The sequence below is a fragment of the Ipomoea triloba genome, chromosome 6, assembly GCF_003576645.1.
Source record: "Ipomoea triloba cultivar NCNSP0323 chromosome 6, ASM357664v1".
Taxonomy (NCBI): Eukaryota; Viridiplantae; Streptophyta; class Magnoliopsida; order Solanales; family Convolvulaceae; genus Ipomoea; species Ipomoea triloba.
Window position 1 is genome coordinate 23,191,277 of NC_044921.1, and position 25,268 is coordinate 23,216,544.

General features: G+C 30.6%; 2 protein-coding genes across 2 annotated transcripts; one reads left to right on the forward strand and one right to left on the reverse strand.

Annotated features, from left to right (window-relative positions):
• Positions 1-12,048: 12,048 nt before the first annotated feature.
• LOC116023691 (splicing regulatory glutamine/lysine-rich protein 1-like) lies at positions 12,049-14,017 on the reverse strand. The gene is made up of 2 exons (XM_031264695.1): positions 13,958-14,017; positions 12,049-12,828 (listed from the first exon to the last, which is right to left on the reverse strand). The coding sequence occupies exons 1-2, from the start codon at positions 14,015-14,017 to the stop codon at positions 12,049-12,051; spliced, it is 840 nt and encodes a 279-aa protein (XP_031120555.1).
• A 5,973-nt stretch (positions 14,018-19,990) lies between these two features.
• LOC116022987 (auxin-responsive protein SAUR50-like) lies at positions 19,991-20,709 on the forward strand. The gene has a single exon (XM_031263914.1). It carries the CDS (start codon positions 20,205-20,207, stop codon positions 20,514-20,516), a length of 312 nt encoding a protein of 103 aa, XP_031119774.1. The 5' UTR covers positions 19,991-20,204; the 3' UTR covers positions 20,517-20,709.
• Positions 20,710-25,268: the final 4,559 nt, after the last annotated feature.

Genomic DNA, 25,268 nt, shown 5'->3' on the forward strand with positions numbered 1-25,268 from the left:
ATATACTATCATACAGTCGCGATAATTTTACTCGCCACAATATATATATATATATATATATATATATATATATATATATATATATATATATATGATTGCAACTATTATTGTTTCAAACCGGTGGTGCATACAATGATGCCAACCTACCATTTTAAAAACAAATTTTTTGTTTTATTTTTAATATATTTGCTTTCTCCAAGAGCTTGTATTATGTTGGAACTGAAAATTGAATCACACCAGAAAAAAAAAATAATGAAAAAAAAAAGTGATGTCACTTTCAGCCTAAAGCTTGGAGAAGGTGCAAGGAAGGTTGTGCCGCCAAGTGGGCAAGCGCCGGAGCTTTTAATACGCACTTCTCTTCCTGTTTTTCTTTTTCATTTTTAAAACCATCAATTTTTTATGTTACATTTAATAATAAAACATGATTACATATCATTAGCATAATTATAAGATTAGTATATTAATTTTTTAAAGAAAATTTTGGTTTGCTCACAATCTATTATTCACGTAAACTAATTTAGTCATGTGTTAATCTAGTTTGAATTTGAACTGTGAGTGCGGGTCAGATTGATCTTTTCATACAAGAGAGGGTTCGAAACTTTAAACTCCCGACCTCTCTTATAAGATAAGAGTGCATGGCCACTCACACAAATCAAGCTGGTTCTGTTGCATAGGTCTTGAAACATATTGATGATGTCTATAATATAGTCTGACACAATTGAAAAAAATAAAAAAAGAATATAAAATAAAAGATGAAGTAAAGAGTTAATATCCGATTTGATCCATTGACTATTTGAATTTTATCACTTTGATTATCGACTTCTAAATTTGCTCAATTTCATCTCCAACTATGTAATTATTAACTAAAATTACATATTTGAAGATGAAATTGAGTAAGTTCGGAAGTCAATAATCAAAATGATAAAATCGTAATAATTGAGGGATTAAATTGAGTATTAACTCAAAAAGTAAATGTATAGTTTAATGATAAAAATGAGGGAAATGATATAGGGGCAACACATGACGGTGTCCACCAATCAGCACACGTGTGCAAGTGTAGATTTTGTTTAAAAAATAAATAGCAAATCGAGAGTGAACAATAAAAATAATAGAGAAAAAAGGGGAAAAAGAGAATATTAAAAAACTTGACAATATTTTAGAGGGGCAAGGGAAAGTGAGATAATGCGATGTTAACGTCACAACAAGAGGAATGGGCCAGAAAGGTGGGCCGGGCCGAGCAAACGGTGACCGTGCATTGCAACGACGCACGTGTCTTGTGGGCTCCACTCCCCCCATCCCCCCTTTCACTGTCTCAGCGTCCCGCTAACTATCCAGCAATGCACAGATAATATCTTTTTTAAAAAAAGTTTCATTTTTCTCGGAGTTCATTCCACTTTTTTTAAAAAAATTTATATTCTAATAATTATAAGAGTCAAGTAAAAAGTAATGACTAATCTCAGCCATCAATTAAGATTTATTAATAAAAAAGATTTAATTAAAAAACAATAGGTTAATTTTATAATTATTATAAACTTAAAATTTAATAATAATAAGATCCTAATATTTGCCAAAAGCATTGTGGTCAAGCGACACAGCTGTGGCCCTCCCAATTGAGAGCATGAAAAAAAAGATTGGAATTGCGAATTTTCCATGCCAAGGAAGCCCTTACACATAAAAATAGAAATATTGTTATATTTAAGAAATCAAAAGTAGCTAGGATAATTTTTTAAAATAAAATTATTTGTGTATTTAATCTAAATGAAGAGATAAAATTGGGATTCGTGTACTATAATTCCACAACTATATTATAAAAATTCGGGATTCGTGTACTATAATTCCAAAACTATATTATATAAATTTGTACTCCTCATGTTATGTCTATATTATTTCATATTTCTAAACTTAAAATTAAATATCAACACAACATGTCTTAGGCGCTTTGGAAAGCTTGTAATATAGTCAAAAGAATTTTAAAAATTAAGACCAAATAATTTAGTAGTAAAATATTTGATAAATATAATGGCGAGAAAAAACAATGTTAGTGTCGGTTGTTTAGGAGGAGTGGTTAGGTGTAAGGGGATATTGGAGACTAATATCCCTTTTCCCACCCAATTCCTGGATTAGTTATTTCCTCCCAAGGACCAAAACCTTGTTATAGGGATTAACAATCCCAAAAATTAAGGGTACACTCCCTTTGCGCCTTGTATATATATTTTGCTTAATTCCAAAGACTCAATGCAAATTTGATATCTCTGATTAAGTTGAAAGAGACTAACATCATCTCATGCGCACTCATTAGTCTACACTTTAAATCTTTTAAATAAATATAATTAATCGCTTAAGATTGAAATAATTATAATTGTCGTGATTAAATAATCAAAATTATTATTTTAGTGAAAAATAAGGAAAAATAGTTTGTAATTACTCATTACTACACAAACTAGTTTAAAAATGAGAAGGGTTAGGGAGTTGCCGTATATGCCCCGAAAGATTCTCGACAACAAATTGTCAAAAATAATGATTGTTTATTACCATGATTATTGTCGTACTAATTAATAATTATTTGACTAAGCTAAATTGAAGGTTCCCTTTGCCATGCATGTTCTCTTGGACAATCCAAAGGGGCAACGTGACTGGATGCCTACGATAATAGGGCACTCCAATGAGATTGGTAAAGAGCCCTTTAGAAGGAAATACTATTTTTTTTAAAAAAAATTTGATCATCAAAAAGTAATTAAAAAAATTCAATTTGTAGTAAGAAATTGTGTTTTGATCACTTTGGAATAATAAAAATTAAAACTTTTACTACTGATCCCCGCAAAAAAATGATTAATAATATTGATCGATCACAAATAGATCGAGATAGATGAAAATTTTAAACAATAAGTTGTTAATGTCTCTCATATATATATCGCGGCACAACATGTAATGCTGGTTATTCTACCATATTATCTCTTGCTTGTCAACTTTAAAAAGAAAAAAATCATTAATATAGATTAAGTGAATTTAGGATCGGAGTTAATGGAGTGTTGCCATTGCACTTTACCTAACATGCCGGTATATATTTGACTGAAAATAAAGTAAGTAGTCAAAAGTTGAGCCAAATTTTAAAGAAAAAAGAAGTGTTTAATTTCAATTCTATCTTTCTGCCAACCAACTTAAGTAGGGAAGTTAGGAAGCAGTGGGCATGCATCAATTGTTTACTACAATAACTAAACCTAAGTTGCTTCTCATCATATCCACCTAGCTATTTTGACCTTTGGGACATCATTATAACCTTCAAGTTAAGTTGATGATGTAAATCAATAGTTTAGGACAGTTGGTAAGTGAATTAATAATACAAATGAAATGTTGGAGATTTAACTCTTGCATAAATATGTCATGTTATACACTTTCTCAACCTACAAAGAGTCAATGCCCCCACTGAAAATCGAATCTGTGACTTTTTATTTGGGAGAGTCACAGCTATGCTGCTTGACCACAATCAATTAGATCAGCTACTCTGATCCCTTATCTTTTGCCCTAAAAAGGACAGTCAATTGGGTAGAGCATGACTCTCGCACCAAAAAGTTACAACTGAGGTTGATTCGATCTTGCAACATCTTTTCAGTCGAACCATCTCACATGGTCTTTCGAGTGTTGCAAATTACCTCTCTTTGGTGATTTATGAACTATAACAGACTATTACACAAAAATAAAATTTACTCAATACATACTTTGACATAATAACTACGGATTTCTATCATCACTCAAAAATCTAAAAGTAGTCCAATTGAGTGTTGAGATGTCGGCAAAAGGTGATATTAATTCCATTCTTATCCTTTGATGATTTTGTTCCTTTTCGTTAACAGCCATTTCAGTGGTCAAAGCTCATATATTATACATGTAGCCATGTAGTTGAGAAGACCCTTTCATCTACATATATACGAAAGGCAAAGGGCTTAGAGTCAACACCATCTTTATTCAATTCACCATCATCCCTTTGGAAGTTAAAAACACTCAATTAATTAATTAAGAAACTGGTTTTTGGTACTTAAAGTCGTACGATTTAATCATATAGTTAGGACCACTAACATAAACAACATAAAGAATGAAGAATTAGGACCACATATGATCCTAATCTAAGTCTTGGATGTTGAATCTAAGGGCATTTAAGAGTCTTCATCGAAGACTAGGATAACACTCCTAGCTAGGAACATTAGAATATAAACACCCGATTGTGATGTTTTCTTAGCTTTTAGAGTTTGTGATGTTTTCTTAGCTTTTAGAGTTTTGTCTATACGATATGATATTACAATTCATAGATAAATTATAGGGTCTAATTCACCTAATCTATATATTAAATTTATTCTTTGTTATCAAGTTTTTTTGGGGGTGACTAGGAAGCCTGCAACTATTACCTAAGGGTGTACGATGAGTTCGGCCAATAAAGTGTTGGTAATAATCGAACTCATAACCTTCTAGTACGATGAGAAACCTATTTCACCCACTCGACAACCCCTTTTGGGGCGATGTCCACTTTTTTTTTTTTTCTCTTGACATGACATTATTTGATTGATTACTTTACTTTTTTTTTCTTTTTTTTTTTTAATTAAAAGTTAGTGGGGAGCCAATTCATCGCACCCAATTCAATAATTAGAAGTAATGTCATGGAGGAATTTAGGAGGAGAAAAATTAGGAGAGGTAAGAATAGTTTTCTTTTTTAATATTTTTTTCTCGATATATACTTGATATCACATTTATAGAATTATAATAAAAATCTAATTTTAAAATAATCACATTAAAACAAGTATCATTATTTCAGCTCTTCAAATTCTCCCCAATAATAATTTCAAGCTCAATACATACATACATAGTGGTGTTTGATTAAAATATTAATTTAAACCATTCATTAATGGAAGAACACCATGATATTAAAAAAAATTAAATCATTTTATCAATTTTATGCCTCGGAGAAATAAATTTAATTTTTTAGAACATATAATATATAAAATATATATGTATAATTCAATTATAAATTTAAACTTTTAGTTAAGATGAAACACGTAATTTAATTTGATTTTTTCAAAGAAAAACATTGTCTATGTGTAAAGATGTATCTTAAAGTTTTGAAGTGCCCACATACTATAAGAAAGCGATTGGTGTGACAGTGGTGCAATCATTATTGCATGGACCATGCTGTGTGGATCAAAAATAAAAAATACATTATTTTTGTATTATAGGTACATTATTTTAGGGTACATTATTTTTGTACTGAAGGTACATTATTTGACAGTATAATATACTTTCAGTATAAAAATAATGTACTTTTTATTTTTTGTCCACACAGCTGTATTATACTTTCAGTATAAAAATAATGTACTTTTTATTTTTTGTCCACACAGCTGTATGGACCGTGGTCCATGCAATAATTTGCCGTAGTGGTGGGCGAATTATCATGCATGGCTCACAATAGAATGTGGTCTGCATACTAATATATGTTCATTTTTATATAGTCAACGCTAATTTTTAATATAGTATAAATTTATTTTTAATATTATATATTAAAAATAAATTTATAAAGCACTAAAAATGAATCTGCACTCCATTAAAAATAAAAATATTTATATGTGGTAGACATTGTAATGTGGATCATTGTACACATTATGATTGATAAAAGTGGGGTTGTATAAATGGAGGTTACGTTGATAAAAGTGGGGTTGTGTAAATGGAGGTTGCACGTGGAAATATCTTTGTCTCAAGTCATTGTTGCTTCCTCTAATCCAGCTATGTAATGACAATGAAATATCAATATAAATAATACAATAATTGCACTCTTCATTTCATTATTCTATCCAACTTCCTTATCTCTATTGTCCAATTACACGTACAAATACCATACATTTTTTCCCTTCTCATTTGCTTAATCAAATAATATAATAACACAAAGAGTCAATATCGCATCCTTTGAAACTCAAACTCACAACCTCTTGTATGAGGGAGCAACTATTGGTGCCACTGAACCACAAGGTCCTTGACGGTTAATTAGATAGTTTGCTTAATAATTACAAAGTTTTAAGTTTCACTCTCAACTACGAAAATTTAAATTGATTTATAAGATGGAATTCACTCAGAACAGATCTATGATAACAATGCACTATATCCACACATGGTTTGGTGGCAATTTTATATATCACAAAAATTAATTTACTAGCAAACAATTTAAGTACAGTGTATAAAGACCAATTATGATTTATGATTAGACAATTTGATGTTTATTTATAATAATACGGAGTACTGTACTCTAGTATTTGTTTTGGTTATTTATAAATACTTTATTCACATATCAACCGATCCAAGTTAATCACCTATAGTCCTTCAACCATCAAATTTTAACTAATTGTGGTCCTTCCAGGGGACCATGTCTGGTTAAATTTTAAAAGTTGAAGGAGCCTGAGTGATTAACTTAGACCACGATTGGTAACAATTTGAAAGTCGATGGACCATGGGTGGTCAATTTAAAAGTTTATGACTAAACCTAGCAAAACCACTCTACTTGAAGGATCCATATAGCATTAATTCTTAAATTTATATAGTTACTTTTTTAGTTTAATTGCATTGATATATTTATTTTTTTCATTTCGTTTAATGCATTGATACTTGCATATTCTAAGATGAGATTAATTTTTTCAATTCTGGATTGAGACCCACTGTATGGTAGGGCAAAATGAATATATATAAATTTTTGGTTGCTTTGACTTGGTAGACCAATAGCGGCTTGGTTTGGCTTAAAAAGTCATAGCAGCACTTACATGGAGGGAGTATTGCAATCATGCAATTTCTCCGTCATCCTTCATAAAGCTTTTTCAATCAACATTATTGCCCACCACCAATGCCCCAACTAAATTGGTTTGACATATAGAAGTTATGTCCATAATTATGTTCATAAATGCTTTCATTTATCTTTATATATCATTATTGCAATAGTTATACTATATTTTGAACATTCATATTATAAATTGTGTGTTTTAGACCAGAGTCCACCTTATACAAATTAAATGTTCACAATTCAAATTGTGAACGTTTGTTGACACTATTACAATGTAGTATCTGTTCATGGCTACTTTCTCAACAATCAATGAAGCACAGAGAGCCAATACAGCCTCCACTGAGGCTCGAACTCACTCCTCCCATTTGAAGGTGCAACCAGGTGCCACTAGACCACAAGGTCTTTGGCAGTATTTGTTTTATATCATTCTTTAGAATTTAAAATTCAGAAAAAAAAAAAAATCTCTAACTGCAAATTTTATATTTTATAGTATGTGTCTTGTTAAGAATCAGGATAATATAACACTAGTTATGATGTTGTAGCGAAAAAAGTTTTCTTCATTAATATGATGATGATTAGGCTGCCGATGGGAAAGACCTGACATATATCTTCAACAAGTGCAGTAGCTATATTTCTGTTTTATTTCGTTTTTTTTTTTCCGAGTAGATAATAATTTAATTGTAACTATTCAGTTTGATAAGTACTTAACAAAAATTTATTAAAGTTTTAATTTGATGGAATAACATTCCATTATATTATTATAAATAAATAAATAATATTAATCAAATAAAGAAAGAGTTCAGGCAAAAAAGTGATGAAAGCTACGAGAAGTTACAACTGTCAAGAAATAATTTTATATAAAGGCTCCGAGATCAAGAGAGGGGGCCGGGACGTCTCACTTATTTACGTATGATATTTTTATATATCGTACTAGTGTACTACAATCCATCTACATATAAATATGTACACAATTTAGAAATACTAAGTCGAGATTAATCAAAATATGGTGAAAAATAAAATATCAATTTGACATGATCGAACAACTATAATTGCCTCTTAAGAATTTAAAATGTTCTTATTTGAGCAATCATTATTATGGGGTATTAGTTTTCCTCAACTTTAAGCTCATCAGATCAGCGACATGATCATTAGTTTTCTTTTCTTTAATTTGTTTGTTGTTTTTTCATTTTTAATATGCTTAAAAATATTAACCAGTTCTGATCTCTATAAGTGATTATTCCGTGAATGACGCGTGATTTTAATCATAAAATTATAAATTTAATTATTGTTAACACACTCTTCGTCAAGCATGTCGCAAGGGTCTTTTTTTTTTTACTATTAATTATTTATAAAAATAAACCCACCTAATATTATTATCTAACCAAAAACATAATTATTCTAACATCATCCTTACCGTCATGTATGAATAAATGCTACTCCCTCTGTCCCATTTTACCTGTCCTATTTACTATTCATTGGTCAAATCAACTCTTCCTTCTTTGCTTATTTTCTTTAGTAATTTTTTTATTATTTTTAAATTTAATTTTTTGTGTTTAATAGTACTTTTAATGTAGTTTCTAAATATATAAATTTTATATATTAATGCTAAACTTAATAATATGAAAAATTGGATTAAAAATTACTTCAGTCAAGCTTCGTTAAACGAACCAGACAATCATTTTGGGACGGAGGTAGTACTTAATTTTACCTATAGAGAATTATATATATATAGGGTTGCACTCTCGTGCGAACTCTCGCCCAGGTAGGAAATGAGAACGCTCCACAGCCGTCCACGTGTCCAGATCAACGAATCAGATGCAATTTTAAAAAAATGACGCGGTGGCATTTTCGTAAATAACTGGAACTTTGGTGCACCTAGTTTCATTTACAAGTGCACCTAGTTTCACTTAAAAGTGCACCTAGTTTCACTTACAAGTGCACCTAGTTTCACTTACAAGTGCACCTAGTTTCGCACTTATTTTCATTTACAAGTGCAAGTAATTTACCTTATTAATATTCATGCACCTATTTTCGCAAATACTTTCACTTACAAATGCAAGTAATTTACCTTGTTAATATTCATGCACCTGGGTGCAACCTAGGTGCACCTAGTTATAACATAGGTTGCACCTAGTTATAACATTATGTGCACTTAGTATTAATGCTCACTGTACAATTCACTTGCACATGTAATACATTTTACTTGCATCTACAATACATTTTACTTGCACTTGTGCAAGTAATTTACTTTGTTAACATTCATGCACTTAGTTGCAACTTATGTGCACCTAGTTATAGCATTAGATGCACCTAGTTATAACATTAGGTGCACTTAGTATTGATGCTCATTGTACAATTTACTTGCACTTGTAATATATTTTACTTGTACATGTGCACCTATTTTCACTTGTAGGTGCAAGTAATTTACCTTGTTAACATTTATGCAACCGGGTGCACCTATGTGCACCTAGTTATAACATGACGTGCACCTAGTTATAACGTTATGTGCAACTACATTCCGGACACGTGGCGCGCTGTGATTCGTCTGCAGTTCTCTCCTGGGCGGCCAGTACGCACCAGAACGCGATCCTATATATATATATATATATATATATATATATATATATATATCCAAATTGAGATCCAGTTAGCCTACAGCTGGGGGGTGGGGGAACGTAGACTGCCTACCTAATGGATTCATTACCTTCCGACTCATTATTTAATTATAATTTTGTTATTGTCAGTCCTCATCTCATAATTAATGATGATTCATATTTTACGGGGTTTTAATTCATCCTACGACTTGTAAATTCTATATTAAAAATACATGTACGGTCCATATATATTGGACTTATACATACCAAAAAAATGTACACTTTAATTATTAGTTTAACTTCAAAGCATATCATTTAATTAAGAATCATACACATACAAAATATGTAATATATAAATAATAAATATGTAATCTAATTATCAATTAACTTAGATCTTTAATTTATATAAGATACATTATTCGATTGACCACAAAAAATATACCACTCTATTTTTATATAGTAAGATTTACTTCTTCTCTGTACATAGTTATAAGATAGGTACAAGAATGAATAATGCTAACATTTTTGTTCGTGTCCATATGTGATCATACTTAGGGTGTGTTTGGTTTATGGGGTTAGACATAAGAAATGTGAATGAAAGTCATACATATTATTTGGTTAACAACTTTTTAAAACATCGGCATAAGATTTGATTATTCTTATAATTAAAAAAACTCATTATCTAATTTAAATCAAATATCATTTCATTAATCCATTCTCATTCATATTCATTTCATCGCCTCTTCACTACATAAGATTAGTGCTCTAAGACTCTTTTTTCTTTTTTTTTTTTTTGTTTGTGATTTTTTGTTCATATTCGTGCGTTGGATGCTATTGTATTATGATCAATTACCTTGATTTTCTATTTTTGTATTTTTAAAATCTTTACTCAAATTATAGGTCGTACACAATCAAACAATAATATTGATAATTTTTTTTACTGTCGATCTACTACCAAACATACAAAATATTTTTCCTAAAACTAATTCGAATTACCAAGTATTTGGCTCTAGGACCAAATAAACCTTTAATTATTTTTATATATATTTTTTATTTATAAGTAGATTTTTCTACTCATGATAGAGTTAATCATTTTATGTGTACTTAAAAATATAAAAAAAATTATTAACATAATGAATATTATGATACACGGAGTAATTTTTTTTCTAGAGCAATTTTGTACAGAAATAGAGAATGAGAAGATGAGGATGTAGGGGAAGGAGTGGGGCCTACGGAAATGGGCACCGTCCGACCGGTGCAAGCTGTAACTGTAATTCACACGCGCGGATGAGGGGCCCACAAACAACATTAATTCTGTCCTTTTGACTTTTCTGGGCCCTGAAACCTAAGCATACATCCATCGTTAAATGAACCCTCGCGTTTTCTATCCATTCTTGCCATTTTCCTCTTCCTACTTTCTTTTCCTTTCTAGTTCCCTACTTTATTTTGCTATAATTGGTTATTTTTAAACCAAAATTGGTAAGAATCCCACTTGGGAATAATGTTTCAGTTACATGTTACCCATTGGGTAAACAAAAGAAAAGTGAAAAAGATTGTCTTTTCATATCAATCATAACACTTCAGTTGGTCACATAGGTAAAGTATGAGAAGAAAGATCAGGGATCGAGTCTCACCAGCGGCAGTGTGGGAGCAACTTCTCAAAATGAGTTTAGCTGAGTTACCATAATTTACATGAGCCGGACTGTTTGAGTCTTTTGAAATGAGTTAGATCATGCAGTAACTGTAATATGAGTTAGATATTAACAACCTCCCATATAAGTTGGGTTAAATAGATCTTTTGAAATGAGTTGGGTTGACCATAACATAAGCAAGTCATGCTCAATTATTTAGAATCTTGTTTCTTTTTATTTTGTTAAAAAGAAAAAGTACTAATAAATTTTTGTATAGTAGAGAAATGGCATTTCGATTTTAACAAAAATGATTGGTATCTCACCCATTTTCAGAGAAGAGAAAAACGCTAAAGAGTGCCCATACTTGTTAAATGTTAACGAGGAAAAAAAAAATATTTTTAAATTTTTGAAAATTCTAAAATTAAGTGGTCCTACCATTTATTTTATTTGTTCACATATTAAAAAAAGATGGAGCATTAAATGCTTCTTTTTTTCTTTTTTCTTTTTGACAAGGAACCACATTCACTAATCACTATCAAAAGGTGTATATATTGAATAAACTCTACTCTTATGTAATAAGTAAGATTGGTAAATCGCACTAAAAAAATCATGTGCAACGAGCTTAGACAAAAATGTGTAGACTTGACCACACTAGGAAATAGGAATGCTATTTTTTTTTCCTAATTTTATCTCATAATGTTCACTTTTAGACGTGACAATAATACTATATTTATTCATTGACTATTTAGTTTTTAAAAAATTTTTTTTTTACATTAATATTAAAATTTCACGAGATAAAATTAATTTATTTAAGTCTCAACTGGAGCTTATTTAGGAACAAATTTCCAAAAGCATTATTGTACCATTATGGATTCAAACTCCTATAAATCAATGAAAAATTTAAGTCATACTCTAATATGTATGGCGGCCCAATGGACATTGGACAATGAATTCTACACCGTTAGATCAGCTGTGTATCTTCCTTTCTTTTTCCTTATTTGGATTGTCTTAATATTTAATATTCTCCCTGACTACTTGGGCAGATGGGCCTTATAATTCGTGAAAAAGATCTTTCATTGCACAATTTTTGGCCCGTCCCCAAGTCATCTCTAGTTGTTTGGTCTAGTACTCTAGGCCCAAGACAATGACTGACATATTTAGTAGTTTTTTTTTTTTTTTTTTTTGCAAAGTTTTTTTTTTTTTTTTTTTTTCTAGTTTTTTTTTTTTTTTTTTTTCTAGTTTTTTTTTTTTTTTTTTTTCTAGTTTTTTTTTTTTTTTTTTTTCTAGTTTTTTTTTTTTTTTTTTTTCTAGTTTTTTTTTTTTTTTTTTTTCTAGTTTTTTTTTTTTTTTTTTTTCTAGTTTTTTTTTTTTTTTTTTTTCTAGTTTTTTTTTTTTTTTTTTTTCTAGTTTTTTTTTTTTTTTTTTTTCTAGTTTTTTTTTTTTTTTTTTTTCTAGTTTTTTTTTTTTTTTTTTTTCTAGTTTTTTTTTTTTTTTTTTTTCTAGTTTTTTTTTTTTTTTTTTTTCTAGTTTTTTTTTTTTTTTTTTTTCTAGTTTTTTTTTTTTTTTTTTTTCTAGTTTTTTTTTTTTTTTTTTTTCTAGTTTTTTTTTTTTTTTTTTTTCTAGTTTTTTTTTTTTTTTTTTTTCTAGTTTTTTTTTTTTTTTTTTTTCTAGTTTTTTTTTTTTTTTTTTTTCTAGTTTTTTTTTTTTTTTTTTTTCTAGTTTTTTTTTTTTTTTTTTTTGCAAAGTTTTTTTTTTTTTTTTTTTTTTTTAGAATACAAGGTGTACTGAGCAGATTCTAATTGTATTTAAAAACAAAAAAAATTTAGCATATATGTTACGATCAATCAGTGGAAAGGGAGAAAAGTTTGTGAAATTATTCAATTATTCTTAACAAATTTTATAATAGAACATTTTCTTATAATTTACGGAAAATATCGTAATCTTCTAATTGAAATACGCTTTGTGATTGTAACAAGTTAAGGATTACAATGAGATAAACTAGGCTAGATTAACTATAATTGATCGGTTCAAAATAAAAAGACTAATAAACAACTCTTATAAAGAGTCAAATTTAAAACCTTGAAATTAAGAAGCCCACGATGAACCGTGACCATGATAGATTGTGACAGTGGTTTGGTTAAAATTACAACTTTATATATATATCTATATGGATTTAATAATAGCCAAGACATATGGATTTAATAATAGACAAGACCATGTGATCTAGTGCACCCAGTTGAACTCTCATATGAAAGGGAGTGGGATTGAGCTTAGTGAAGACGATATTGACTCTTTGTACTTCAGTAGATTAAAAAAGTAATTATTAACAGATAATATATTGTAACAGAGTCAATAGACAAAGGTTTCATTTATTATGAAACATTGTAGCGACGTTGAATCGCTACAATTCATCAGAAGATACGATTATGCAACTCCGCGGCCGACATCCCGCCGGCAGACATTACAGGGTCGAGATTCCGGTCCAACACCACCGAACCGGCCTTCCTCTTCCAAATGTTCGGAATCGAATCGAAGCCAGCAATACAATATAATGCGAATCAAAGCGCAAACTCAAATCGATCCGATTCCAAGATTCCATCCCCCTTTTCTGAGTCGTACGAGAAGCAAGCACACAGCTCACAGCTGTATGTATTAACGGATAAGATAATGGTGACAACCAATTGAATCTCCAATGACGTTTTTTGGTTTAGGACACGCGCGATCATGTTTTTAAACCTTATCATCATCGATATGATCTGTCAACAGTACATACATACATTATACATACATACATGGATTAAAATCAGCCATATATTGTAACTCCAGATTTTATCACCGCCCTTCCTAGTCCATACATACATACATACGAATATACATACATTTGTATATGCTGTCGCTTCAGTGCAAAATACAAGAAATCATACACCCTGGCTTTCCGGATTCTTGTCCTCTATGCGCTTCAATTCGAGTCTTGTAATCGCCATCGCACAGCTGTTTCTGCCTAACACTGCGAATTATTTTTATTTAATTAATCAAAGAGGGAGGGAGATCCATCGATCGGTAAGTTAGTTAGCTGCCCTGCCTATAATCACCCACCAACTGCATTAATTATGTTCAGTAATTGTGCCACCTTATTATAAAACACAATCATGTTTTAATTTCATTTCTTGCTCATAGAAGCCAAATTTTCTCGCACTTGGCCTCCAAACTCCGACTCGACAGGATAGTGAAGGGTTAAATCTGGTGATTCAGCACAACATTAAGTGGGAGCAAAGACCAATACCTAGTACCTACAAAGAGCAAACAATAATACGGAGTATAATGTTTTCTTTATCGATCCATTGAGTAGTGAGATTTATCTCAGTATGATGATATGTTTTAATGTTCCGTCTTTAAATAGTTTTTGTGTTGAGCTTTTTCTAATTTTAGTTTCTCGACTTTGTAGCATGCATCTCCATCTATAATCCATTACCGAGTTTTTTTTTTTTTTTAGTATTACTAATTATGTTACAATGCAGTATCTCATATATGAATTTCTTATTATTTTAGTATTCCCTAATTCCTACAAGGTTTCGGGCTACATACCATATAAAACCAACATGTGCACAAAAGTGATATATGCTAGGCTAAGTCAAAAGCTCGCTTGAAGGCGAAAAATAAGAGAATTATCATTTTCGTCCCCGAGTTACTGAGTAACTTTTATTTTTGTCTTTAGTTTTTGCCTCTGCTCATGTTTTGTTCTTAAACTTTTATCTAGTTTGATCTTTTTGTCCCTAATTGTTATTTTCATCCTTAATTATTGTGTAATTTTGTAAAAATTACTCAAGAATTAATGAAGGATGAAAAATAACAATTATCTAAAAAATTAGGGATGAAAATAGTAACCTTAATAAAAGTTTAATAACAAAATACGAGCACATGCAAGAACTAGGGACACAAATAACAATTACCTAATAAATTAAGGACAAAAATAACAATTTTCACAATAAAAATTATAATAAGTTCATAGTTTAGGGACTAATAGTGCAAAAAATGATGATGGATTATTATAAGTTAGAACACTACAAAAGTTGAGGACCAAAAATAAAAATTATTCTTTTAGGTTAGACTAAGCTTCATGTTAATTACGTATAGAGCACATTACTCTCGATAATATATAAGTTTTTCTTCTTTAGTTAATTCCAATTTTGGTCCTTGCATTATTATATTCATTTTTGGCTTCTCAATTTTTAAACATATGGTATTCCGTACTTTAACTCTTTAAGTTCTAATAGTGTATTCAAAGTGGTGCATTTTTAATAATTGAAGGGCTAAAATTCATTAATTTTAAGCTTAAAAATTAAAATGAGAAGAAACAATGATTAATGGACTAAGATCCGAATTAAGCCGTATTGTCCTTCATTTAGGTACACTAATCAAGTAATTAAGATGTATAATGTTGACATGGGTATGCTTAATTCCTTAAATTAATTAAATCATTTTAAGTACAAACTACGTACGTTCATTAGTACTTCCGCGTTCCGCGGGACTTCAGGGTCCGTACGTTGAGCTGTCCTGGGACCATGTCGTACTGTCATGGATTTAACACCTCAACGTAGTTTTGAAATATAAAGTATTATTTATTAATTGAAATCTATATTTAACAACATTTAGATGTTGGCCAAGACCTTGTGGTTTAGTGGCACCAAGTTGTAATTACATATGGAAAGCTGTGAGTTCGAATCTCATATTGCATTGTAACAATTAAAGTTAGCAGCACAATTCTTTATCCATCAACACTTGAAATGAATTCAAAACTGTGTTGTGTTGAGCTGCCCCGCATCTCACAATACTTCCCTTGTGACCAGTTGAGCTGTTTCCGCATTAGTATTGACTCTATTACAATGTAGTATCTCATACATTCTCAACCTACTTCGAATTAATACCTCCACACTGGTGTTCGAACTTGAGACCTCTCATTTGAGAAGCCCATTCTCAACCTACTGAAGTATAAAGAATTAATACCTCCACACTGGTGTTCGAACTTGAGACCTCTCATTTGAGAAGCCACGGCCTTTAATCCAAATAACTTGAGACCTCTCATTTGAGAAGCCACGGCCTTTAATCCAAATAATCGCTTTGTTTGAATCGCTTCGCACTTCCATGCAACACACACCTTTATGTAGTATCTCATACTTTCTCAACCTACTGAAACACAAAGAGTTAATACCCTACACTGGTGTTTGAACTTGAGACCTCTCATTTCAGAAGCCACAACTATGCCACACTTCACTGGCCTTTAATCCAAATAATCGCTTTGTTTGAATCGCTCTGCACTTCCATGCAGCGCACACCTTTATGTCATTCCATACCTTTCATATATACTCGCCCAACTCTGCATCTCAGTCGCCCATACTATTCCCTTTTTGTTGGCAAAGAAAACTTTCTCTCTATCTATCATCTCCTCCGACTCTACGAGTAATATTAACTAATAAAAAGTTATAAATGACATAGAAATTATCAATGTTGTCATAAACCAAATAAATAATTTTTACATTATAGTTTAAGGTATTATTAACAGAAAATTTAAATTACGATTGTTTTTGTCGGTACACCAAAAAACAACAAAGCTCACATTTTGATCGAAAACAATGCATATTACATTCCATCAACCAATGTCATTTCTTGATTACATCTCAACTAATTCCATGAATGTGCTAAATGTTAGGTTGGTGATGTGAAAATGGTAGTTTATTTTGTTGAATAAATTTTATAAAAGACACATTTTGTGTGTGTATAGAATGCAGGTACATTTTTTATTCTCAAAGTTTTAAAATTGAAACATATAATTCAATATCAATCATAAGTGCTCACTACTATAAAGAAAAATGGATGCTACAAATTGTGTATATAATATCAACTTTGATACTATATTATCAGATTTGTTTTTTTTCATAGTATCATACTAAATGAATAAAACATCAGGTTAGTATGTTGCTATGATATATGCTTTATAGATGGACTTACATAGTAGTATACTCAATATATAATTGTTGATAGTCATACTATGATTTATATATAGAGATTGTAATACCATTTATATATATAATATTTAGTCTCATAACAAATGAACTAAGTACTATGTTATTAATGCTCAGATTAGAGATACAGTGACAAGCTGGCAAACTGCTACCTAGTATTTGCATTTAAGTGTCACATGAAACAAATTAAACATTAATTAAAGTTAATGTCATTTTGAAAGCATATCGTCACATGAAATGAATTAAACGATGGAGGACATGCATATATAATAATAATATATACTTTGTTGATACTATATTACATATTGCATATTGAGTGACACTATGATCGAGAGATAGTGATAATATTTCTCAAAGGACTAAACATGCACAACATTATTCCAACATCAGCCTACAGGTTTTTGAGACAAAGAACTCCACCATCTCTGAATATCTCCAGTACTCTACTGCTCCATGGGGTCTCACTGTAAGTTTTTTTTTTTTTTTTTTTTTTAAAAAAAAATTATTTATAAATACAACATTTGGTATTCTCACTACTGTGAAATTAATTTGGATTCGCTCTGCTTTATATCGATCGAGTCCACACAGTTTAACTCTCAATCATGTTTTTAAAAAAAAACTTCGACAATTTTTTTTAATATGTAGGCACACATACAAGAGTCAGTTGTATCCCGCCTATCAACTATTGCAAGCTATTAGGTTTTTAATTAATTTATTTATTATTGTTTTGGACGAAGAGAGAAATTTGTAGTCACTATGAACACATGATATGCATTGGGTAAACCTCTTTCATGTGTAATAGTTCACAAATTACACTGAAGAGGTAAACCACAACTATAAAGAATCGATAGCAACTTGCTTACCAATTGCCGCTTGCCGGGTGGATTTTGAATATTTGCTTGTGATCTGCCCTTGCGGAACTATTTTTGTGGCAGCAATTAATAAACTGTTTACTGGATCTTAGTCGTACGTATGTACGTACGGTCCATAATTTAGTAAATTAGAAAGCTGATCTTATCATAAAATATAAAAATTATCTTATTGGAAACAAACACAACAGATTTATATATGATTTATGGCATTTTGTCTGTCACATTGATGCCCCCACTTTGCAACACATAGCGTGTTAAGCATTAATTACGAAAGAATTGAAAGAAAAAAAAATTATTAAAATTATAAAGCATTGTTATGTGTAGGTTCAGCTATATTAATCAAGTGGCATTTTTGTACCCTATGTGCTTCTGCCCTTCCTTAAAACGACCATGTTTTTTTTTTTTCAATCTAGATTGCGACAGCTCCAACAATTTTTAATATTATTTAAAAACTAAATCCATATTCTAAGTTGTTTAAGTAATTTTTTTTTTTTTATTATCATTACTATATATCATAGTATCTTTGAAAACTTTGCCATATGGATGATCTGAAGCCCAACCTAGGCGGTCTGATCTTTAGAAACTTTGTGGGTTGTATGAAATGAAGTATAAGATTACGCATAGTTGACCAGTTCAAATTGAGTAGGCATATTGAATATTCATACATTGGTATATAATTGTTGGAAAATAAGTCTTCGAAAACTTTGCATTTTAATTGAAACCATCTTAAAAATTAAAGTATTTAGGAACTTTGCGCTATATATGATTAAGGCCCAACGACTACTTTGGTTGAAGTTTTCTTTCCCCTTGATTAATCTCCATCAATGCTTAATAGTCATATTTCAAAGATGTGATTGATCACAATTATGGATGGAAAGTGAATGGTAGCACTCTACTGTTTTATACGGTTGGTAATCCTAACATAATTTACCAAACAATCTAAGATGAAGATTGGTGTGAATCGGAGGAAATTAACAAATGTTTGAGTAAGAATCAAAGGGATATGAATCACTCAGAGTGATGGGAGAGTTTTTATTATATGTATTTTTAAATAATTCTGAACTCGTCAAACTAATTTACCTATGGGTTGAGATGACTTTAACATTATTGAATTAATACGCTAGGGTGGCCAAGTCGGTCATCAATATATAGCCTACTAAGCTAGACCCAACAAGTTGTTTTAACATAGTTTTTCACAAACCTCGCTCTAACTTTGGCCTATAGTATCATACATTCATACATAATTTATTAGATCAAAATCATATATTATACATGATAGCGTAAATAAGGTTGTGGTCTAAGGATTTTCTATGGTGTGGTGAATAGTACAGGGTGTATAGAAGTAGTACGCCGATCGATCGATAGAGAGACTCTAGGCAATCGGGTATTGCTATTGAGTGAAATGAGTGTAGTGAGAATGGGTACAAGATGATCCTGGTTGGGATCGAGTGAGCTATTTATACAATATATGGAGTTGGCCTACTCTAAGCCGGTCTAAAGTCATGCCTCCACATATCTTCCCCTAGATGGCTCATCAGGTCAGTTGGTCAGCCCATATTGATCTGGCCTCAAGCCGTCGCACTTTCTCTTTTATCGCACATGACTTCTTGCATCTCAGCTAGTTATACCAAGCTAAGAAACACTGATCATATTACTTTACGTCTCAACCAACTCAATAGGTATAGCCCACTAATAGTCTCACTTAAAATTTAGGATTATACTTTATATTACACATGACAATGAAACTAACTCCAACTAATATAAGTTTATGTTAGTTAATACCATGTACCCTGCAAGCATAATGTACTTGAGAATATACCCATCCAAGACAAGAAACCAGGCCATTGAAGGAAAATGAGAGGAAGTTTCCCAAGTTAAATCAAGACAAAGAAGAGCCAATTAACTAAGCAATATAATGAATAAAATTTCTTTTTCTTTTTTCTCCTCAACTTAATGCACTAACCTCTACAAGCTAAGGGTCCATGATGTCTTGATGAAAGCCAACAGTAAGTAATAAATTCTATGGCTGAACTGAAGGTCTCTTATTCACCCCCACAACTCCACATGCCTTTGTTGTTTTCTAATTCTTTCCTTTTCCCCCCTTTCTTTCTCCATTATTTCACTCCATCAAACCCAAATTAAATCCCCATCTTATATATATATCCCTCAACCCTCCTCCCATTCCTACAATTCCCCAAAAACCCATCATCACAGATTCACATTTAACTCATTTTTTCCCCATTATCCCCCAAAGCTCCCTCAAGAACAGTATAATAATAATGGGTATCAGAAAGTCAAAGAAACTGCAGGCCCAGACCGCAATGATCAAGCAGATTCTCAAGAAACTCGGGAAAAAACATGGGTACGATGAAGAAGGCCTCCCAATTGACGTTCCCAAGGGACATTTCGCCGTCTATGTAGGCGAGAACCGTACGAGGTACATTGTTCCCATCTCGTTTTTGACCCAACCGGAGTTCCAAATCCTCCTTCAACGCGCCGAGGAAGAGTTCGGGTTCGACCACGGCGATATGGGCCTCACTATCCCCTGCGACGAATATGTTTTCGAAAATCTAACGTCGATGCTTAGGTAAACCTTAATTTTCCGACCACTATTCCGAGGGACAGAGGGCTTAGCTTTGTGAGATGTCAGAATCAATCACTCAAGAATCAATTGAGCTGTCAGTGCAGTCAAAAGTGTATTTTGATATGGATGGATGGGGTTCTTGTAATCTAACTTATGACTCCAACATTTATGGGAGATTTAATTTTATGGTTTTTAGTTCATAATTATGTCTCTAATTACTAATCTCCTCGCGGTGGTGTTGAATTGTAAGTTGTTGTAACTTTGTTCCCTGCCGGGAGATTAGATATATATTATATATATCTGAATTAAATCTTTTTTTATTTATCGGAATGATAAATAATAATATTAATCTTTACTTTTAAAGTTATTCAGCCCGTGACAGTTATGTCAATTTTACTCTGATTCTTTTAATTTGTTCATAATAATACTAATTTAAGAAATAGTATTATAGGAAAAAGATCGAGAGTAAATTTAAAAAGATTCAGAAAAGGGTTAATTAGTACATGTTGGGGACCCTTCCTTGATATTGTGCATGGTTGTATGCCATTCGTGAGCTTCTAAAAAGCTAAGGTAGTGAGATCGTAGATATTGTGAAGTGAATTTTTGGGTCAATTGGTTGGTGACGCATGTTTCATTTACTTTACATGTGTTGTTTTTTCTTGATTCCTCGGTGTCTGTCCTATTTTGATAGGTTGATGTAAATTGGTTAAAATATGTGTATAGTTGGGTAGACTAAATTTGCGACCACTGCACATGCGGACTCCGGAATGGGATTCAATGTACCACATCAATTTAGTACACTTATGAGTGTATGGATGAACAGCTGGTACAGTTAGAATGGTAGAAGAAACGTTATTGAATGAATTGTAATCGGAGCGGTCTAATCATTTTAATTGTGTAATTTTTTTTTAGTTATTATACAAAACTTTTAGTTCTAGCGGTATAGGTGCAAGTATTTTCTCACATATAATATAATATATTATACTGTCTTATTAAGTGGTTGTGGACTTGTGGTACAAGTAAATGATTAAGTCAATAAATGATTAGATTTCTAAACAAAATAATCATACTCCTGTATTCAGTATACGTAATATCTAACATTTGGTATCAGAACCCTATATTAAAAATTTCTTCTTAGTTTTTTTTTTTATTTGAGCACTGACTTTGATCTATTGCGCTGTAATATCTGTTCATACACATATTGTTGGTATAAGGTCATATGTATGAGATAAGTACTGACGAGACCTAAAACAAACAATATGATACTAACTAGTTTTATACGCGCATTGCGCGTATGGGTTAATGCCCAATGTTTATATTTAAATAAATATTTGAAAGTATATCAATGCAAGATTATATAGGGGAAGTTTATGCATGGGTAATTGAATGTCGAATTTTTTTAATTTAAATATCTAACTCAAAGTATATGAATCCAAGATAATATAGAAAATTCATTATAATTATTACTAAAATAAATGTTTGCAACCTTGTAAAATCGATAGTCTAAATATTTGGTCTAAAAATGATAGTCTAAATAAATACTACTTTTCATTTGAATTTTTTTAAGTGTTCTTAATTCTCTTTTGAGTAACATTGTCATTGTCTTCATCTTTACTATTTGTTCTCTTCCTTTTTGTTGGTAGTGTGTTATTTGAAATTCGGTTATTGTTGGTAGCATAGATAACAACGTCATGCAATGAGATTATGATATAGAAGCTATGGATTTTCCTTTAGGTGTTCTGTTTGGGGTTCATTTGGTTCAACCATTATTGTTGAATGAGTTATTGTGGATAAAGAAATCCCTAGTTTAAGAAAAAAGGTTAAATAAATTAATAAAAAAATTGGAAATTTAAAATATTATATATTCCAAAGATATTAAAAGGTAGTTTCTCACTTCAATTTGTTGGGTAATGGGTTATTTGAGTACTTTCATTGTCAACAAATCTCCCAAGTAGTTAATATGATTGGTTTCAAATTATTCTTTTTTATTTTTTTCATGGTATTAAAGAAATACATATGTATCATTTTTTTGGTGTAACTACTAATTTATTTAATTCAATAAGAGTAAAATAGAGCGATTCCGCTTCAATTTGTTGGGTTATTTGAGTACTCTCTTTGTCAACCAATCCCCAAGTAGTTAATATAATTAGCTTCAAATTATTTTAAAATTTTTTTCATAGTATTAATAAAATACTTGGTAAATAAATATATAACATTATTTTATATTATAACTTTGATATTTAATTACAAGATATTGTAAAAATAAGATAATGGACAATGTAATGAATATCAATTGATAAATTTGAATGTAAAGAATCTTTGCATGCGAGAAAATAAAGACAATATAATAATGAAATTATTTCTCTTATTTAATTTAATTTTTTGATAATGAATAATTTTTTCAAATAAAGGTATTGTAGACATATAATTCTAAATTACAGAAATACATATGTATTATTTTTTCTTGTTGCTACTAATTTATTTAATTTAATAAGAGTAAATAGAGTGAGAAACTTAATTATGTCAAATTTGATTGAGATGAGGTTCGAACCTACGATCTTTCTTATAGAAATTAATGGGTAGTTAAAAGTTAACGGAATATTAACGGAGAAGAGAATATTATTAACGGAAAACTTAACGGATAATCATAAAAGTAAGGTTAAATTAGGTAATCTCTATTAATAATATTAATCTGAATTATCTTAACAATCTATTTGATTAAATAATTTGACCGCCATTTTTTCTACCCATTTTAGGCCTAACTCTCTTTGGCTCTTATTAGTATAGTAGATGTAGAGTTCTCATGCCAACACCCATGTGCTGGGCAGCCAGATAAATATGAATGAAAAAATTTACCACAAAAGCAATAATTAAATTAAACTTGAAGATCATAACTCCTCAAATTAACAAACACATGCACACAATATATAACATAATAACAATTCAACACAATAATATCAAAATAGTAAAAGATAAAGGGGTAAATTAAAGAAGCTAAGGAGTGAAGGACAGAAAGTGATGTTGGTGCGCTACAAGTAATTAAAGGGTTGGCCTATGAGCATGGTCCTTTGCAAAACAACCTCTGACTCTTCCTAGACATCTTGGGACGATATATACCAAATTTTGTTTACCAAAACCCCACACATATATGCATAAACTACACCAATTAATTTGTATGCAGCTTGAATTGCATGCCCGCCCTCTCTTTATTTCTACCCATGAAACACCTTTAACATACTTTGATACCCATCATATCGTCAGAACAAGCGCATCACGTTTCGATGACAAGATGTTAAACTTAACTCTCTAAGCTGTCTCCGATCCCAACACTTTAAATGCGTGTAGACTAGGACTTACAACAATACCAAATTCACAATCTTTTTTAGGAATTTGTTGGATTCAAACCTATAGCCGAGTGAAGTAAAGCCTCACAGATCAGAGTCACAGCTTATTTAATTATGGGTTGAGGTGCTTTTCCTTGTTTGACCAAGAAACGAAAAAATATAAAATAAAAAAAATTATAAGCTAGAACACCATGCATGCATGCATGCATGAGCATATGTCAAGATTTTCATCAGTTCCTTGATTTCCGCAACAATCATAGAAGAGAAATTCCACTTCCCATCGATATATGTATGGGACTTAAGTAATGTTGGACACAAGACTTTCAAAGTTTCAATTCACACTGATTCTTGTGCAGAACTTGCAGATTAGGCTGCTGACTTTCTTCATCTGATTATATGATAACTAAACTTAACAGTGAAAACCCCGTAAGCTCAAAGGGGTCCAAATAACTTAGGCATATCTAGACGGCCCCCATGCAGCTTAAAGGATCCAAATCATATTCATATATATATATATACACACACACACTTAGGATGGATGATTAATGATTTTGTGTATATGGAACATTATATTATATCATTCACATAGGTCCACCTAATCCTGATATATAGAAATTTCAATTGGACCACCCTGTTTTCATTTTTTTTTTTTTGAAAACCACCCTGTTTTCATAATTGGTTTCAAGTTAATTAGTTCTACCGGGCCGTCCACCTTATCAGTTTTTTTTTTTTTTTTTTTTTGAGTTTAAAATTCTTGGCTCTAACCCAAAACCATCAAACTATTGGACATAATCAACTAAAACTTTTCACATTTTCAATTTAACATTCTAAACTTTCAATTATTGGACAGATTCAACTAAAACTTTTGACATTTTTAACTTAACATTATAAACTTTCAATTTTAATAAACTAACGCATTTACACAAATAAATATAAACTTATAGATCATCCAATCAATCTAAACTTTCATTTTCAAATTTCTAACAAAAAAATAGTATATTTACACTATAATATACAGAGTAATAATTATAATAAGTTTTTTTTCATTATTTATTTTCATAAAAAAATTATTTGTAATATTTTATTAATATATTTAACAAAATTTTATTTACAAATTTAATTTAAAAAAATACAAAAGATGAGCTTACATATAACTTTGTGTATATTTTGTTTCACATAATCACATCATTGGCTCACCCACTAAATCTCAAGCTAGCTCGCTTGGCTATAAGGCTTATTGTTTTGAACTATTTTTTATCGGGCTAAATTTTCGTTTGCCCTAATCTTAAAATTTTCGATCTTATTTGGTCATTTCACTTATAGAGTTAAATTTTGACACTGCTATATATATATATATATATATATATATATATATATATATATATATATATATATATATATATATATATATATAT

Bases quoted from the DNA above. Each gene is read 5' to 3' on its own strand.
- LOC116023691 (XM_031264695.1), bottom strand. From the start codon at position 14,017: ATGGCGATTACAAGACTCGAATTGAAGCGCATAGAGGACAAGAATCCG. The intron at 12,829-13,957 runs GTATGATTTCTT...AAATACAATTAG, and splicing joins AGAATCCGGAAAGCCAGGGT to AATCTGCTCAGTACACCTTG.
- LOC116022987 (XM_031263914.1), top strand. From the start codon at position 20,205: ATGGGTATCAGAAAGTCAAAGAAACTGCAGGCCCAGACCGCAATGATC.